Below are 19,104 nucleotides of genomic sequence, written 5' to 3'. Positions count from 1 at the left end.
AACATTTGAAGCATTGAAAACGCAACCGTCTGTCTGCATACTATACTCTAGTATGAAATTACATATAAAAGAACAAATAAAACACTACGACACTACAAAACCATCGAACATTGCGACGAGGTGCAGTTTGCGTGCATCTTCCTGTCACCGATACCGGAGGGCTTCAAAGCCTTCGGAAGATGTTTTTTTATGTTTAGCCTATAGCGAACACGCATTCTCGAAGTTTCATTGCTTCTATTTTCGCTGCTCATACATGCTTTTTTTTTTTCAGCTATGATGGCATTTGCTCCATAGACTGCCTTTAAAGGGAAGCAGGAGATATGCGGTTTCGCGCAATAAAAGCCGGCTTGCAAAAGAAGCAGAATGCAGAAATGAAGCATAACTGCGAATCAGCCTAGTTGGATCACATTCATTTTTAAAACTTTTTGTGCGCGAACAAACAGGGACGAAGAAAAGGAGTAACACAGGGACGAGTGCTAAGAAGCGCTCGTCCTTGTGTTACTCCTTTTATTCGTCCCTGTTTGTTTGCGCACAAAATGTTTTAAGAATGCAGAAATATTCGGCTTGGACAGAAAATACCACATGTTCCATGCCACAATTAACGAAGCACGGGTAGCATAGGATAGATAAGCTTTATTAAAAGAATAATCAGAGTTTTGTGTTGCCCCCGAAGGGGCATCGCTAATGATCGGGGCCCCTAGTTCAGGAGTCCGCTGACTCTTGCCATCTTCTCCGCTCTCTGATTCACCTCGAGCTTGTTGTCGAGGGCTGCGCTGGACAGCAGTGCCTCCCATTGCTCCCTCGTGGTGTTCGTGTCGTGGTGTTCTATGTTGTGTAACGTGCACTCCCACGTAATGTGGTATAGGGTAGGTGTGGGACCCCACCGCGGCAATTCGTCCCTGTAGGCAGCTGGGGTGTATACGGTGTAATATCTGTAGGTTCGTGTAGGTGCCGGTCTGGAGCCTACACCAGGCAGCGGCAGCCTCCGTCTTTAGTTTTCTATGGGGTGGGGGATATCGCAAGCGAACTCCCTCTGTGGTAGTTCAGGATGGCTGAATACTCGGGGTCAACTGGGTCTGGGCCATCTGCAGTCGGCGTAATGAGTGCTCGGTTATGTGCAAATCCTCGAGCTGCTCTGTCGGCGTACAGGTTGCCCGTGATGCAAGCGTGGCCTGGCATCCAGATGAAGTTTTGGGAGGTGATTTCCTCAGTGTCCTCCTTGCATATTGTATCTCCTGTATTTAAGGAACAACCTGTTTCGTTTTCTTAGAAAATGTTAATCTTGTAAAATTCAGTCTCATGCTATGTTGTATAACTGGAGCTGCATTGTTTTGTATAGCTAGTACTGCTATTGTAGTGGTGTTTATAATGCATTCCGTTGAAACTTTTTCCCATTCTGTTAACTCGCCGTGACGGAAATATTCTTTGTTACTTCGTTCATAGCTATTTCGTCCATGAGTAATTCCAGCGGCAGCTGGAATTATACGTGAATTATTTTACATGTGCGCACACTGTTTGCTGTGCTATTGCCTTGCCTGGTGTTTTGGGTCACGTCAAGCTACGTATGTGGCTTTTAGCCAAAAAGGACCATCCAGCATGTACCCTGGAGAATAAATTGATTTGATTTATTTGATGTGATATTTGGAATTGGATTTGTTCAGCAGCTCTTCAGATTCTTCCCTGTAGGCAGTTGCAGCAGGCCTGCTGGGAATCCGTGAGCATCGTCCGTGGTTTGTTTCCGTATTGGCCTTCGTGTTGGCCTTCGCGGATGGCTAACGCGATGGCCAGCTCTTCCGCGTCCGTGATCATGCTGGGGCGGGTCGATGCACCGGAGGTAATTGTGGCCTAAGCGGTCGCAGACCACTGCCATTGTGCCCTTATTCTTCGTCCCGTACATGGCGGGTATGAAGCAGGGCAGCAGGAAAGATAAATTGAGATGCCGAAACAGGTCTCTTGCACTAATAGAAAAAATGGGTCAAGGTGCGGAGCTTTAACGGGCACCTGACCTTGCATTTAAGGAGACACCAGCACACATTTTTGCCCAGCGTCCTGTATGTATAACGTAAATAAAGTAAATTACACGGACGTCAAATTTTTTCCCTCGAATTCCCACAGGACTTGAGCGTTGCATTTCTTGTAAAATACACTTCCAAACATGGAGTTTGGTGAAGCACACACCAAAGATTCCATTGCACCCGGTGAAAACCTAAATGCTGCTTCGGCATGAGAATGCAAGAAAAAGAAAAAAAAGAAAGAAAAACATTCGGCTTGGACAGAAAAAGCATTGCCTTTCTGTGCCCGAAATAATAAAGAACGATAACAGGAAAAACAATGTGAGATTCGCAAATGGGTCCCTTGCACTGATACAGAAAATAAGTCAGTATGTGGAGTGATAAGAGGCATTATGCCTTGAGAACTCTTAAGAAGACATCAGCGCAATCTCATGTTCAACGTTGATTGCTTCGTCTGCGTAAGTCTTTAAGTTAATGTTCTTGCAAGAAGCGGGAATCATCATTTCTGAGAAAGAATATCTTCGTAGTTGGTGCCGTCGAACTGTGTGGCTATGTGTACTATAGTTCTGAAAGTAACACTAAAAGACGGTAACGAAGGTAAAAACTTGGACCACGGCCCTCAAAATAGAAAAAAAAGAAAAAAGAAAATGTATATGCGCCTAGTCATGCACGGTTTTGAGAAGTAAGAACAGTTTGTCTGACCACGTTGCGTAAATCTTCATGTTATGTATCATTTCTTATGGCATGCTAATTACCTTAATCCACATCACACTTGACAAGTTCTAGCCGGGGAATTCACAAGGCTAATCCACTTGGAACGAATTCTCATGATGACACCAGTGTCGAGATACTAATTCCTGAACTTCGCGGAGAAATGCATTGGTGTTCCAGTTACTTTTGTGCTTCAATGCATAAAACAACGTTTTGTTAAGAAGTTAGTAAAACAACAATGCATTTTTACCACAAGTTTGACGGCACATATCTCGTGAATGGTGTCATCTACACAATTCTTTTCAAGCCTTGCCTCTCACCCGCTGGAATTTGTCAATTGCAATATGTGCCATAAGGCATTAAGTTAAATATATAATTAGTGCATTTTTGTTATTAAGTTGATTATGCGTTTAAATTTATTTTGCAAATAATGTCCACCTCGTCAAGTAGACCGGCTCATGTACTAGAATGGTGCTATCATCAACAGGCAACCTTTTAAAATATTTGAAAGCATTCGCTGAAACACCCGGTATATATACACAGATAAAAAGCTTGAGGAACGTTGTCGACAGTCTTGGTAATCCGTACAGCGCCATGCAGCTATCGAGACTCGCAGGCCTAGTCGCCGAGATAAAAGCAGCCAGGCGGCAGCATAGATGCCTAGTGGACCGCGACTGGAAGTCATTTTAAAGGCAGCCCCTACTTCAAGCATAACGAAAATCGCTGCATGAAGGCGGTCTAGGGAAAAGCACCCCGCACGCCTCATCTCTTCTCGCTCTTCATACATGATCGCTTTTCTTTACGCATGCACCCACATGCTTCGCTATTTTTCCTCCTAAAGAGCAGCAGCACCAGCAATGTCCCTTCGATGCCCGCATTTGTTTTGTTTTGTGGTTTTTTATTCTGCCCATGGTAGCTTCCATCTAGAAAATTGCGGATTTCTGATAATGTAAAGCGTACTGCCGGAGATATTTTCTATCTTTTACCTGTGTATCCTTTGCTACACACTGTATTTCGGCGCGAAAGCAGACATACAGAGGAAGGTCACTGACATAAAGCGGTTAGTGTGTGTTTATGTGCGTGTCATTGCCTTCTATGTTTCCTTCTGCGCCCAGAAAAAATCTTTAGCAGACTCCACGACCTACTCCATGGAAAACTGAATTTGAACTATATATTTCTATGTTCTGTGCAAACGCGTTGCGTTTTGATGGCCTTCACATTGGAAGTTTCTTCTCCCCTCTCTAGCTTTCGAAGAATGCTTGCAGTAGGAACCATTGCGAAATGTTTTACGACAGCTTTACGCTATGCCTAGAAAAAAAGGTTTCATTTTGTTTCCCTTTCCTGAGCTGCTGTTGCTTAGGAAGCCATAGTGCGAATGGCATTACTCCCCGTTCAGACATGTCGACAATAAAACACGGTGGCGTTTACAAATTAGAACATTTTTTACAGGTAAAGGTAACTGCGATTCTTTTACCTTATCGTGGTAACAGCAACGCGACATTTCATTTTTCAGTTGCGTATAGCCCGTCAAACAGGTATTGTTGTTCTTAGTAAAGTTATTGGGTGGATATTAAGTACTATGTTCTGTGCGAAGCGTAACGTTGCATATATTACGACATGACACCTGGCACCGTTGTTTACCGTGGATCGTCAGAAATAGTTCTTGGACGGGATTACAGTTAGTATCCTGAAGTATTACAAAAAAGAGAGAGAGGACGACAGAAGAGGTGAACTTGCGCTATACACAAGAGCTAGTCGTACGTCTGGCCTGAAATAATCGAAAAAATATTCGCAGGCAGACCAGAGAACATGCGCAGAGGCGTTGCCAGTGTCGTAATACCCAATAATACACAAACCTACAGCTCGCACAAAACCACATGCCATCAAAGCTTAAATAGTGAAAGTTACACGAAGAGCGAAGACGCAGTCAGCTACATTTGGAGACAAACTTCTATATTATGCTACGCACTTATGATATGTCTTTCGGGTTTCGTTCCTGTTTTCTTTTAATAGAAACGTCAGCAAAGCGCGGAGTGAAGCAGCTTCTCTTAGTGTGCCTCGGCAGGTGCTCAGCCATGCCAGTTACAGCCGAGAACCTATCGTTGATGCAGCGTTCCGACTGCGTCAGCATTCAAAATGCAGAATATAAACTCTGGGCCTATTGAAAAAATACATTGTTGCTGGTTAGGAGCACATTTTGTGCAGCCAGAAACAGAAAAAAGGACAATAATCGAGATGGTGTTAAAATAAATGCAAGCCTATCAAGTACGAACCCAGGCAGTACTCAAGTTTACGGCAGCTCTGCGCGCAGTCTTCCTGTCTTTTGTTACATTTACCGCTATTATCAGACTAACGGAAATGTTCATTTTGTTTTGTTTATAATACATTTAAAGAAAACAGCGGTTTTGAACAATGCGCGGCAGTTGCAAACTTACTCACGCACTAGCTTCAAACAGAGCTGAAACCGAATCTTTTATTACACGATGACGTGAAAGAATGGATTTGTGCGAAAACATTCCTGCTTTCTGTCTTATACCACCTCTTCTCGGCGTGTCTGATCTGGCTTTCTTTGGTAACATGCCTATGAGATCTGTATATATTGCTTCACCTAGCAGCCTTCTGTTCATGGTGAAGCAACCTTGCAGCACACACTCCGCAAACCTGTTCTGTGCTGACGAGTCACTTGTCAATTAAGAAGTCAATGCTGCCTGCTTGTTACTATTCACATGTAGCAGAAACCTAGTGGTGACACTTTACCGTTTGTGCTCGACTTTAAAAAAACATATTCTTCAGGCTGTGGGCTTCTATGACATGCAATTTTTATTATTTTTTGTTAGTTATCAAAGTATACGAGATGACATCAGTGCGAGTGAGACAAAGAAGAAAACGTAAAGATAAAAAAAATCTGCTTTAAGAGAAGAAGAACGATTGGAATGTTTGGCCAGAGGAGTTTTGCTCTGGTTCTTTTACTGCAAAATCTAGTTATGAGTCTTGCCTACTTGACACTCGCAGACTGGATACAAGTACGAAAGAGCAAGCAGAAGGTGTGCGCTCATTTCTGTCTACGCTTGCCAAGTTAATGTACGACGAGGACGGGCAGTAGCACCGTCGCTAAGAGAATCGCTAATGCCGTAAGGAGCAGCAGAGGCCCACGTAATGGTCTTGGCCCATGTCTCTGTTCCTTAAGTCACCTGAAGCGAGTCGTTGTACAAAGACACAAGTTACACAATCTTAAAATCATGTTACCCCAAATGTCGACGAAGACTTGCATCTTCTGTTAATCTCATTTGCCTGTCACCTTCGAAAGCACTGCTGGAAAAGAAACTCACGGTGCAGGTAGTAAAAAGCCCTCGAAACAAAACAAAAGAAAAGCACTTCAGGAATCGCGTCTCTTTTCAATTCATAGTCGACATTTACGAAAGACTCGGCTTGGTTCACCGAATAAATTGAACCAGTTATTGTAGCATGCTCTCTCAAAGCACTGCAGTGATAAGAACAATATTAAAGTGTTGTAACACCGCTGAAGGAAAAAATAGGAGCCAGAACTGTTAAACTGAAAGCAATGCCATTGCGAGCAATGTGATACCAGAATAGGCGCAGCGAATCACACCTTTATAAAGAAGGTGTGCATCAGCGGTAAACGTGCATTCATTACCTGATTGTTGAGAACGATTTGTACGATGAGTATCATCTTACAGTTAGGCTGACTTTATTGCACTATGGTATGTTTAGAAAAAAAAATATTACCTACGAATAAGCAGCCTAAATAGAAGCCGTCATGCTGAGGCAAATCAAAAAGTCGCCATGACTTGAATGGTAAGCTTTATGTTCGATTTTTTTTTCTCTTTGGCGAGAAGCGTGCAGTAGAAAGAGTGACTGGTTGTATGCGCAAAACACGTCCGAAAAGGTAGTCAGATGTCTTGGATTGAAATCAGGAACCAGTGTTGACACATATAAAGCAAAGCAATTGCAGGCGAATTAAGCACGTAATGTTAAAAAAATTAACTAGAGGCACTTCAAGCGAAACAGCAGCGTTGAAAGGCCGCTGTCATCTGCCTGAACAGAAAAATCACGTTGCGCAAGGGACCGTCTTACCAGTTTAGAGAAACAGGGTAGATGTAGATCCACAAGAAGGAAAGGTACAGTGACGACAGCCGCAGCATAGAATAGCAAGAAAACATGATTTGCATTGCATTTCACGAAGGGGCAGCGTAAGGAGAAAGACGAAGGAAAGTAAGACATATTCAAAAGTAAAACACAGGCGCCAGCTGCAGCGATCTGTGATCCTCTCTTGCATGGGACGGCAGCCCGAGCGCTCGCGTTGGCCGTATACGCTAGAGAGCGCGGCATGCGTAAGATGGCACACTTCGTCTTCCCTTTCGATCCTTCTGTTTTGTATTGTCGATACGTCCACTAAAAAAGCGGAGGTCCCCGCGGCTATGGCAAAGCGGACAGCTGCCACGAATGGCCCGGAGCCACTTTTTGAAGCTGAAACGCTTCCGCTCTTGCTCCTTAGCGCGTCCTGCTTATCTCTCCTTGTTTCCCCAGCCGGTTTTGGAAGCGTGCACGCGTGCTTCTCGGCTGGCGCGTTTACGTCCACCTGGGAGAGTAAGTCCACCCTTGCTTCTAAAGTTAAGCCGCACAAATGTGTGACTGCAACCTCTGCACTTAAATGTCGTTACGGTCAGCCTGCTGATAATTTCGTTTGAGCTGCATGCGCCAATTTGCGTTTTTATATTTTTTAGGTATTTGTCTTAACTAGCGGATGAGGCGATACACAATTTAATTACCTTATGTTTTTATTTTTCTGGCGAAATTGTTACGGGCTTTCTACGTTCTGTGCATTTTGTCATTAAAGTGCGCTACGACATTCCATGCAATGCAGAGACGTTGAGCAGTTTATATCGTTAAGCATCTATTGAGTCCTTATCACCTGAATGGTCGGGGTGCGGTGCAGTAGGTTGGGGATATTTTGAGAAAATCCGCGCATGTTTTGAACCTGCTGAAGTTTGGACTACACAGGTTGCTTAAGTGTGCCTTCAGCGCCACAAATAAGGCTCAAGACTACTGATCTCTAGCCGATTGCCAACGCCGAGGTTTGTCCTTGGCACAGCAATAGACAGTTTTAGTTTAGCGTGGTTACTGGAATAGCGGGCGTACCGGAATAGCGGGATCAAAGTGCGCATGCGCAGAACGCTAACCGACCCATACCGTTTACCATGCGCACGCTATTTCTCAGAGTTAACGTTACCGTGTTAGCGTGGTGTACGTAGTGTACGTAAAACATGGCGGCGGTCCCAGCCGCCCGCTTCGAACTGAATTTGGCGTTGTTTTTGTAGAATTCACTTCGTTCGTAGCAAATGACTGCGTAAACAGCTTTTGCTTAGTCTCATGCTGCATCGCCGAGAGAGTGTTATAGCTAATCTTGAGGAATTTTCGAGATCGCTTCTCGTTTCGAACGCGCCTAAGCCTAACGAGAGAAATTTTTTTGAGATCCGAGCGCCATCTGTCGCTAAAGTCGGGAGATAGGCGCGACGACGGCATATGGCCTCTGAGATGGGAGGATTTCGGAGGCTATGGTAGACAGCATGTACTGCTTGTCTGTTTCGTTGCAGATCGACGGACATGTGAAGTAAAAATACAACGCGCTCCTGGCTTCCATTGTGCTGCCTATCGCACTTTCCGGACGCACACACACATAGAATTAGGCGCCCTGTGTATGCGAAGTTCAAAGCGTAATGGAATAGCGTCCCGCACGTAACTACGCTATCACGCTATACTAAAACTCTCTTTCTGCAAAGTTCGTTTGCGGAACGGTAACGCTATTTCCCGTAACCCCGCTATTACGCTAACGCTAAACTAAAACTGTCTAATAACTGAACTCCCCATTCCTTTTACGCTACGTCGCCGGTCACGCAACCTCAGGAAATAGCCCAGATGTTGCCGTAGGCTGCATGAGCGATGAGTCTGCAGACTTCACGGCTTCTCTTCGCACAGTAGAAGCACAGCACGTAGCATCTGCCAAAAAACTTGTTGTTTGTCTTTTTTGCCTCCCACGTTGGTCCTTCTGACTATACAACACCGCAACACATGGAAGAACGCCTACTTCTCCATGTCGCAACAAAGGCAAACGCTTGGTTCAACATGCACCTTATTCTGAACGGACGCAAACTAAAGTGCCTGCTTTCCCAGTGGCGGGAAAGTTATTTTTGAAGAAAAAGGAGGCACGCGGTTTGCAACTTTGGAGGCAGAAAACAGGCGCGAAAAACGGCGTTCCATTTGCGTGATTTCTTTCTGTTCTCTGCACGCGGGCTTTCCAAACCTCATGGCGGGCCCGCCTTTATGTTTGGAAAGCCCGCAGCTTATTTCATTTGACACGTAGCAAGTTCTGTTGCCAATGCTCGCAGAATTCATTCCGCGCAAATGTGTTTCCTTTGTTTAAGCGTATGAAAGGTGAATCCGGCTGAAGGAACCACTGGGATAGGTTTAAGAGAAATTGGGTGCAAGTTTCTGTACACTAGCGTATCCTATTGAAGGATACGCTAGCGTATTGAAGATGCCGACTACGAGACTAAAGGGGGGGGGGGGTATTCTATAAAAGTCCACCTCGTGGACTGTCCATTTAGGCCACCGCTCATTGGCTGCAGCTGCACGAATGAGCAGTCGACAGGTGCCCTAAGCCAGTCTCTTTCTCGCTCGTGCAGCTGCAGCCAATCAACGACAGCCAAAATGGGCAGAAACCGAAACTCTTGCAGAAAACCCCCCTCCCCCTTCCCCTCCCCCCCCCCCCTCGTTGCCCAACACAGGACTGTCAACGTTGAAATACGCAATTGCGGCACCTATGCAAGCCTACGCTAAGCGTTCCGTCTGCAATCCAATAATTCGATATGTTCATCTGTACGATTCGTCATAACATAACCGGACCTTTACATAAAAACCGCATATATTTCGTAAGATTTCAATAAAGTAGTTGGAATAACATACGGCACGTTTCAGCAGGGCTGAGGTTGCCGAGCGCTGTATACTAAATAATTTATTTTTATTTACACGTACTGCATTGTGAGCAAGGGTTTTCGCAAGAAAAGTTTAAGAGTAAACATGGCAAAATACACATACTGTACGAAGGTGAGCTCAGCAGCCGTGTATAGCTGCTCCATAATCCTCGAATGGCAAACACCTGATATCAGCGAGAAACATTTTCAAAATTCGAATAGCATGAAGGAAGAGGCTATGTTTAGGTCTCAATAGTTCTGCCATCAATCGGTATAATATTTGCAGAGAAATAAGCTCTAGTCGAAGAATATTGGGAGCAATTGATGTTGAGATGAGTGACGTCGTGTCTTTTTTTTTTTTTTTGTAGAGTAATTACAAATGGCGCCAATGGGACTACAAGTACGTTGTCGCTCATGCACCAATGCTGCGTTCACCAGCGTTGACTTCTTTCTTTCACCTACCTTTCCCTTTACCAACCACAGCCATTTGTGGACATCGAGGAGCTTCGATAAGAACTCTCTGTACTGATTGTAAAAATGAGTATTTCTATGAGGCGCGAAAATGAGTACTTTCTGTTGCATACACAACAAACTCCTATTCATGAGAGCTAGACATAAATTGAATGACCCGAAGAAGAAGAAAGCTATGTCGATGAAATTTGCCGAATTCGCACATTTTCTTTTGTAAGCGCTGTTTGCCGCGCTTGTTTGCTGCAAAGTAGAGAGCGGTGTCGTGACGTGACGAGTTGTACGCGAACGTCACAAATGGAAGCGCGGCGTCCTAGTCACGATGATCGGAGGTGACATACATCTAGAGCGTATCTGTAAGTGTTCGGTTCAGGCGCTCAGTAGGCCGTTCGTTTGAGGGTGGTATGCTGTCATTAACTGGTGTTTCGTGGCGCAAGAGCGAAGTAGATCTTCGATAACCCGAGATAAAAAGTAGCGGCACCTGTCTATGAGTAGCTTGCGAGGAGGACCATGGTGTGAGAGGACGTCTTGGAGCAGGAAGTCTGTAACGTCGGTAACGCAACTGGTCTGGATGGCTCGTGTGACGGCGTAGCGGGTAGAATAATCCGTTGTAGCGGCTATATACTTATTTCCAGCTCTGGAGGTAGGGAAAGGGCCCAACAGGTCGAGGTCAACACGATAAAACGGTTCGTTGGGTATATAAATTGGCTGGACGGTTCCAGCCTGAAGCAAAGCAGGCTTCTTACGACGTTGGTAGGGTTCGCAAGGCGCGACATAACGTCGCATGGTACGGTAGACTCCAGGCCAGAAAAATTGTCACCGGACGCGATGGTTGGACCTGGAAGCAGCCAGGTGGCCGGCAGTGGAGATATCATGGAGTTGCGCGAGTATAGTTGCCCGGAGATGAGAAGGAACGACTATCAGCAGTTTGTATCCTTCTGTGCGCAAATTTCGGTGGTATAAGGTGCTGTTCAAAACGAGGAACAAGCTAAGGGAGGGGTCTGACGGGTCAGAATGAAGGCGGCTGATGAGGTCGCACAAAGCTCTATCACGTGCTTGCTCCTCGCCGATGTGGTGGAAGGCGGAGAGCGTGAATATTCCAGCCGTTGCATCACTGGTGTCTGGAGCGTCGACGGGGTGCCGAGACAAACAATCGGCATCCTGGTGTAGCCTACCGGACTCAATGTACACCATTGTGCAGGTGAATTCTTGAAAGCGTAGCGCCCAGCGACCTAGACGAATCGTTGGATCCTTAAGTGTCGAGAGCCAACACAGAGCGTGATGGTCCCTGGTAACAGTGAAAGATCGACCGTACAAGTACGGTCGGAATTTGCTCACTGCCCATACGAGTGCGAGGCACTCGCGCTCTGTAATGGAGTAGTCGCGTTCAGCGTGTGAAAGCAGGCCACTTCCGTACGCAATAACTTTGTAACGCCCACGTTGACACTGAGCTAAAACCGCGCCAATTCCACAGCCACTAGCAATCTGTACGGACCTGTGTTGGGGCAGATGGGTCGAAGTGAGTAAGTATTGGCGGAGTAGTGAGCAGGGTGATAAGGCGCTGGAAGGCAGCAGGTTGGTCAGGAGCCCGTGAAAAGGCGGCGCCTTTCTTCAGAAGTTCAGTCAGAGGCCAAGCAATGTACGCAAACTTTCTGACAAATCGACGGAAATAAGAGCATAAGCCTACAAAGCTGCGGATGTCTTTGGCACAGGTCGGCACCGTACAATCTAGAGCAGCACGAACTTTTGCGGGATCGGGGCGAATGCCAGATGAATAGACGAGATGACCGAGTGTGGTAATTTGGCGGCGACCAAAGCGGCACTTCGAAGAATTTAATTGTAGCCCAGCAGCACGGAAGACGGAAACAATAGACGAAAGGCGTTCAAGGTGTGTCGCGAAGGTCGGCGAGAATACGATGACGTCGGCGAGGTAGCAAAGGCATATCGACCACGTAAAGCTGTGCAATAGCCTGTCCATCATGCGCTTGAAGGTGGCTGGAGCGTGGCACAAGCCGAACGGCATGACTCGAAACGTATAAAGGCCATCTGGCGTAACAAATGCGGTCTTCTCACGGTCCATGTCATCGACGGCAATCTACCAGCACCCGGAGCGCAGGTCTATCGATGAAAAATACGTTGAACCGTGTAGACAATCCAACATGTCGTCTATGCGTGGCAGTGGATAGACATCCTTCTTCGTTATCTTGTTCAGATGGCGGTAATCTATACAGAATTGCCAGGTGTTGTCCTTCTTTTTACCAAGACAACAGGAGAAGCCCACGGGCTCGACGAGAGTTCAATAATTCCCTTGGGAAGCATCTTATCAACCTCCAGTTGTATTACTCGGCGCTCGGCGTGTGACATGCGATAGGGCTGCCTGTGAATAGGCGGTGCATCGCCGGTATGTATGCGACGCTGAACTTTGGAGGTTTGTCCCAAAGGTCGACCGCCAAGGTAAAAAATGTCGGAATAAGATGTGAGCAGATGACGAAGACCATCGGTTTGTGTGGGGGTAAGGTGCAGGGCTATATCATCTTGGTAATGTTGTTGTGCGCTGGAGGCGACGTTGCGGAATGAGCATTGCAGGCGGCGGAAGAGTTGGAGGCGGACGGAAGAGGAGAGAGGGAAGAAAGGTCGTGCTCGTGCGACGGCGACAGTGCGGCGAAAGAGATCCCTTTGGGTAGTAGTACCTCAGGGCAGAATCCAAAATTCAGGAGCGAAAGGTAAGTTTTGTTAGCCGATACGGTCACTACGGTGTGAGGAAACGACACGCCGTGCGAAAGTAAGGCACTCACACAGGAAGTGACGACATAGTCACCATCCGCTACACAGGGGTTGGGAAGCCGCACGAACTGTCTGTCAATGCGACGGCTCTTTGCGTCCTCGAAACGTCTGCACTGGCGAATAATTTCGTCTACCGTCGAGCAGTCTTTAAAAACGAGCAAGTTGAACGCAACATCGGCGATGCCTTTCAGAATGTGCCTCACTTTGTCAGCCTCGGGCATACTGGCATCGACGCGGCGTCGAAGAGCTAGGACATCAAGGATGTGTGCAACGTACGACTCGGTAGCTGTCTGAGCCTGACAGGATAGGTCTTCCGCAGCGGCGCACTTGCGACCAGCGAGCTCGCCGAAGAGATGGCGAAGTTTTACTTGCATGTCCCAGCTGGTCAGCTCTTCTTCATGCGTGTCATACCAGGTTGCGGGCCGGTTACCTTCGACATTAACATCAGTCTTCACTCGTATCTGCCTCTTGTGAGCGCTTTAGCTTATAATGCACCCTCTTTTGTGGATATGTGCCCTGTCTTTCTTAAACAACGATATTCAGAAGAATAGCGGGCGAAATACAAGGGTGTCCAATAGTTCATCTATATTTCGATAAACATGGGTACAAAAATTTATTCACGCAAGCTTTTTTCATGAAAATATATGCAACTGTTTATTTAAGCTATCCTATGCACAGAATGTTCATGTAGGTTGTTTACCTATATATGTATGTTTCATGTAGCACGTGCATTATTTTCCGCTGGAAGGCGAGGCGGTATTTGAGATGCAGTTAAAATGCACGATGATAACATTGATCAGTCCAGCATTTCAGAGCACTAAATGAACTGTCCTCAGATTCTGCTTCTTGTGATACCACGAATGTATTAAGACTACAAAAGCCAATTTATCCTTCGCGGAATATATCCTTTGATATATGGAGCTTCAAGCAGAGACGTCGGCTTATAAGGCTTCCTTCTTGTTGTAGTAACTCATTCTCTTGGACGTCATCTTGGAGGCTTTCCCGGTCGTCTTTCTCGCGTGCAATCAATCGACGCCATTTTTGTCTGATCAAAAACAACAACAATTGCACAGTAAATTGCACAGTAAACTTTCCGCAATGCACTTGCCTGCTGCGTACATGTCATCATGGCGCAGAAGTAAAGCTCTCAATAAAAGTAAGTCATGCTTGCTTAGAGGAATCATTAGAAAGAAAAGATAGGGCAAGTGTACACGTATTGTTAGCCTAGGAGCGAAATTAAAAAAAAGTTTTTTTTCTTTTTGTTTTAAAGGCTTGTCCTTGATTACAACAGCGAAATCTGCTGTGGGCTCATGCCCCTAGGCGTTTTGATGTTTTTGGCTCGCCGATTCCAGTGACGTTGCCGATTTCCTTGGTGACCGTCACAGAAATGCTGAAATGCATTGCATGTGGTGCTTGCAAATCTCTCGCATGTTATCTTGCAGAATACGTGCTTGATAAACATCAGTTATTTTGAATTTGTCATTATTTATCTTGGATGTGTTAATGAAAAATGGAAAGAATAAGGACGATTGACGCGGGTTATTCTAGCGCTAGACACCCAGAGAGAGAACAGAATGTTTCTACAACTTTTTCAAAGAAAAAAAAAACTATGTGCAATGTCAGGACAGAGAAGGGGTCAGGACACCAACCAAAATATTATTTAAAATCGGCGTTAATGTTTCGGCTCCTCCACTCGAATCTTGTGTCCTGACCCCTTCTTGTGAAAATGTAGCATCCCAACCCGACAGACTTAGTGACACGCTATATTTTACCATATCTGCATATCCAACAGTTTCTTATCCTAAGACAAACAGCAGCCCGCCACTGCCTGATACCATCAAATCCTCCTTATCAAGTGAATCAACAGAATCACTCTCATTCACTTCCCTCTCGGCAAGGCATTATTCATGAAACGTGGTTCCTCTGTTCAAATAGCTGAACCATCTGTACCGTTCACTCTCTGACCCACGCATGCCAGGCATAGGTTCTGGCACTTAGAAATAACATGATAAGGGCAAAACACACAAGTGTTCCCGTTAAAGAGCGCTCCCTCCGGCACGACCCACCCACCGCCACATGAAACAGAAAGACGACTGAATTTAAGCGCGGACATCAGAAACTACGAGAAATCGGACAGATTATACCTTTACGGTACCCTTTCAACAACACTTGTGTCACGTATACGCGATCTAATACATGAATACCGCAATTCAGATACTATGCGCTACGAAAAAGAAATCGAGCACATTTTCGAGTTTTGTGTTATTGAATAGCAACTGCTACTTCAAAGCAAATCACTTACGGTACGTTTTTTTTTGTTTTGTTTTTACGGGAGATCTCTTTACAATCGGTCAGAGGGGTCGCTCACTGAAAGCGCAGGTAACAGAACATGTTACCGCATTGTCGCTTATATCAATCCAAGCGTAATATCTAAGCACCTTTCTTTAGTTTAATTGTGTAGGGGAAGGAAGTCATTACTTGATCATGCATGTGTGGCCTGCGCAGAAACAGGCGTTATTGCGCCACAGGTGACGCAATCGGACCTACATTTATCCTTGCGCGCGGAGTTCAGGGAGGTGGAGCTCGGCAATACATTTCTCCGTCCGAGCAGGAATGGTTGCTTTTCAAAGAATTCATAATGCCATACTAGTCCTAATTTGTCGAACTCAAATTGGCCCTGACCAGTACTTAAGTACTGGTCAGGGCCTTATAATTAAAAGGCTTGCAGGTGCGCCATTTGTTGCAGAAATTTCACGATTGCTATGCTATGGCAACCCCTGCGTTCAACACGTACGGCCCAGAAATAGCGTGCGAAGGCTCGGGCAGCAGGACAGAAGGATATCCAACCTCTTTGATCAAGGTGGAACGTGTCCGTCTCCGTAAGGAGTGCAAGCGCAAAAGATTTCGGCAAGCGAAGGAGCCCCAGCCATCTACGAGGGCGGCTGGCTCGAGTGGCATAGGGACGTCTCGGCGCCACGAGTACGGGGATAAGTTTTTAGCCTAGTGCCCAAATACACACTGCAAGACAAGTGGAACCACTGCAAGTAGGGAGCGAGCACAATTGCAAAATTAGACCATAAGACGCCCACTAACTGCTTCATAAGTTAGGCATGTAGTATTTCTAATGTGGTAATAAATGTAATGTGTGTCCGGTTAGGTTATTTCTGTGTCTTGGTGCCTATACATTTTCTGCACCACACACAAGATGTTTCACGTACCCTAGTGCTGAAGCGTCGGAGATACAGCCCACTCGATTTTTTTAATCTGCTTCGAGGCATCGAACTGTGCTTGCAATGATACGCTCCTGTAGAATAGGCGGCACTGGTATTCTAGCCATTGTAGCACTGGCAACACCCACTGAAGTGTGCTTAAAGCAGCGGTGATACTTTTATACGTACTCTTTAGTTCTTCCACTCTATAGGCATGTCAATTACCAATTTGTATCTGTGCGTCCGGCTGTTATTAGGGCCGCTATAGAAGAGTAGTCCAACAACTGGACACAAAGTTGACACAATCAATGCCTATTATCGTCCCCTTTAGTTCGTTTATTTGTGTCAGCGGTCATACTGTTCTGTTATATTCGTTCCATGATTCAGGTTCTTTTTATTGCATTCCACCCGCCCCACATCGTGCGTTTGAGGCACCAGATTTCGCTTGAGCGCCTCACACAAGAGAAGCACCGGTGTAAAATTATGATTCTTTTCGCTCGATTCTGTTCGTTTTTTATCTTACACAATCATGGGCGGCCGATCCCTTTGATATAACAGGGGCGGAGTGCCACTCTGAGCATTGACGAATCACGAAAAAGAATAGCGTTGAAATATAATTGTTACATTATACTGGCCAATCATGCTACATGAAGGGCTTTCAAGACTACGTGGTGAAACTAGAAACCTAAATTATGCGCTTTGATCACTTTAACGACCTTTGTGCGCTTTGAGGCGGCGTCAGCACTCACGCCAAGTATCTAAATGACACGCGTTTTGACAAACGCGCTCACGTTCGTTGTCATCATTATCTGAGCACATCATGTCATGAAGTGATTCCTTAGGAATGTATTTCGCCATAGACCACTGCGAAATACGGTGCTCGCTAAAAGGCATTAAGAAATAGACGAAAGACAGGCGACTCCTTCTCACCTCTCGAATGCGTCGACGACACTTCCTGCGCGCCCAAGACGAGCGCCAGCGCTGCCAGCACCGCAACGTTCGCCGTGTTCAGCGCTCGCGGACGACGCCGTCGCCAGCTCGAGGAAGTGGGTCCGCGAATATCCGTGGTCGTCGAGCCCCGCAGATATCCACAGCAGGCGGCGACAACGCACGTCGCTGAAGACGCTGATGCCATCGCGCACAACGAGACGGCGGTACACTAGGCCCCATGGGGGCCTGCCACTGCGGGGCGGCTTCTCTGCAGTCCTCACGTCAGCACATCCCGGTAAAGAGACCGTTTGGTTGTTCTCTATCACACCTGTTCGCGCAACACATAAACGAGGCTGTACGTCGGTAGAATAAAAATAGTGGTTTTGTTTCTTCCTCCTCTTGTGGACACTTTTAACTCTCTACATGCTTATGCGAGTGCGCGAAGTTTGTTCAAAGTCGACAGGCAAATAGATATACACAGTCACGCGTCTATCTGAACTGATCTTCAAAAATCTCTAACGAAAATCAAGTGTGATCCACGAACTATCATACCGAGCGCATATGCAGGGTATGCATCTCGTGACACGGCGTACAGTGAATGACGTCAGTCTAAACGACGACGCTGCCTCATGACCGACCGACACAAGCGCACATAAAAAAGCACGCCGCAGCACAATGAGACGAGACGCGAAGATTCGAGCCGAAAAGTCGCAGTACGAATTCACACGACCCGATGTATCCCTTGAACAAGCACCATACTCCTCAGCAGTACGAATCCACGTCGCAGGGCATCAGTGGCCCCACGCACCATCCGCCTGCCACTTCGGCGACATTTCCCGCGCCACGCACCGGCGAGTTCACACGAAGAGGCGAGGCAAGACACCGCTTAAAGTTGCGCGCACCGCATGCATACACACACACACACGAAAAATAAAAGAGCACACGCCGCTTTTCACACGGCGATGGTTTAAGGAACTTAAGTATTCGAGAGCACCGTGACACCTGGAGAGATGAAGAGTGACTCCAGCTCACAGATGGAGAGCGAAACAATAAAAGCGAGGGCAAAATGCGTCTCCTGCAAATTCCTCTTCTCGGTGCACGTCGCGAAAGATATTACCGCCGCACGGAGCTCTGGTCCGGGAGCGTAGCGCCGAACTCTTTGGGGGGCGCGCAGAGGCCGCGGCGGCCGCGCCGTGCGTTCCCATAAACGCTCGGGAGTTGAGAATTGATCGTGCCACAGCATCGGCGCGCCATCTGTGCGTCGCAGCGTGAGTTTTCTGGATAGATTTCACCTGACAAATGCAGAGGCTATAGGACGACCACCTAAGCTTGCTGAAGGTGAACTCACACATAACTCTGCCAACGCTTGCTTGCACCAATAACGACTATTACATATTGTCAGTCATTTCAGATTTCTTTGTTTTTTTCATCCTTTGGCCCTACTGAAATTAGACAGGTTTTTCTGCGTAGAAGCTGAGGTATGTTGTCAGCTTTTTGAGTTCTTTCTTTCCCGATACTTTTTCACCTAGCAATGGATCAAACGTTACCTTTCAACGCAAACCTCTCATCGTTGAAACAATAAAGCTGTCTGCACATGACCAGCCCCACAAGGTAGCGGACTGACCTTTCTGGTTGACGTACCATTCCCATGTTCTTCACAATTTTTGGGTCGTTTTCAAATTAAGAAGTGTATATTTCTTTATTACATGTTTTAGAGCCTGTTGTTATTAAGGCCGAGGAGAAGTAGAGAAGCACTGCGAACATGATGCACTAACAACTGGCAAATGTTCACACCTTGAGAAAAATTGAACATTTGGTGAGCACTCGTGGCTGGTGATACAGCAAGATTATTAGGAAGACTCTATAATTAGCTCGCAAAGCATCCAGTTCCTATTTCATATGCGGGATCATTTATACAATAATCGCATATATTTTGCGTCGCAACCTAAGTATATTCTTCGTGTTTCGGAAGGCGATGCCGGCAACGACGGCATGAAG

At 46.3% G+C, this 19,104-nt stretch overlaps 1 protein-coding gene across 1 annotated transcript in view; it reads right to left on the bottom strand.

Annotated features, from left to right (window-relative positions):
- The window catches only part of LOC119440302 (hemicentin-1-like), a 293,403-nt gene extending 275,164 nt beyond the window's left edge, over positions 1 to 18,239 (bottom strand). Inside the window, exon 1 of the mRNA XM_037705226.2 lies at positions 17,107 to 18,239. Coding sequence (XP_037561154.1) covers positions 17,107 to 17,311 — 205 coding nt within the window. The 5' untranslated portion in view covers positions 17,312 to 18,239. The remainder of the gene's footprint in view (positions 1 to 17,106) is intronic.
- Positions 18,240 to 19,104: the final 865 nt, after the last annotated feature.

The sequence above is a fragment of the Dermacentor silvarum genome, chromosome 2 (genome assembly GCF_013339745.2).
Source record: "Dermacentor silvarum isolate Dsil-2018 chromosome 2, BIME_Dsil_1.4, whole genome shotgun sequence".
Classification (NCBI taxonomy): domain Eukaryota; kingdom Metazoa; phylum Arthropoda; class Arachnida; order Ixodida; family Ixodidae; genus Dermacentor; species Dermacentor silvarum.
Note: the sequence above shows the minus strand (reverse complement) of the source record. Positions and strands in the feature narration are given on the sequence as shown.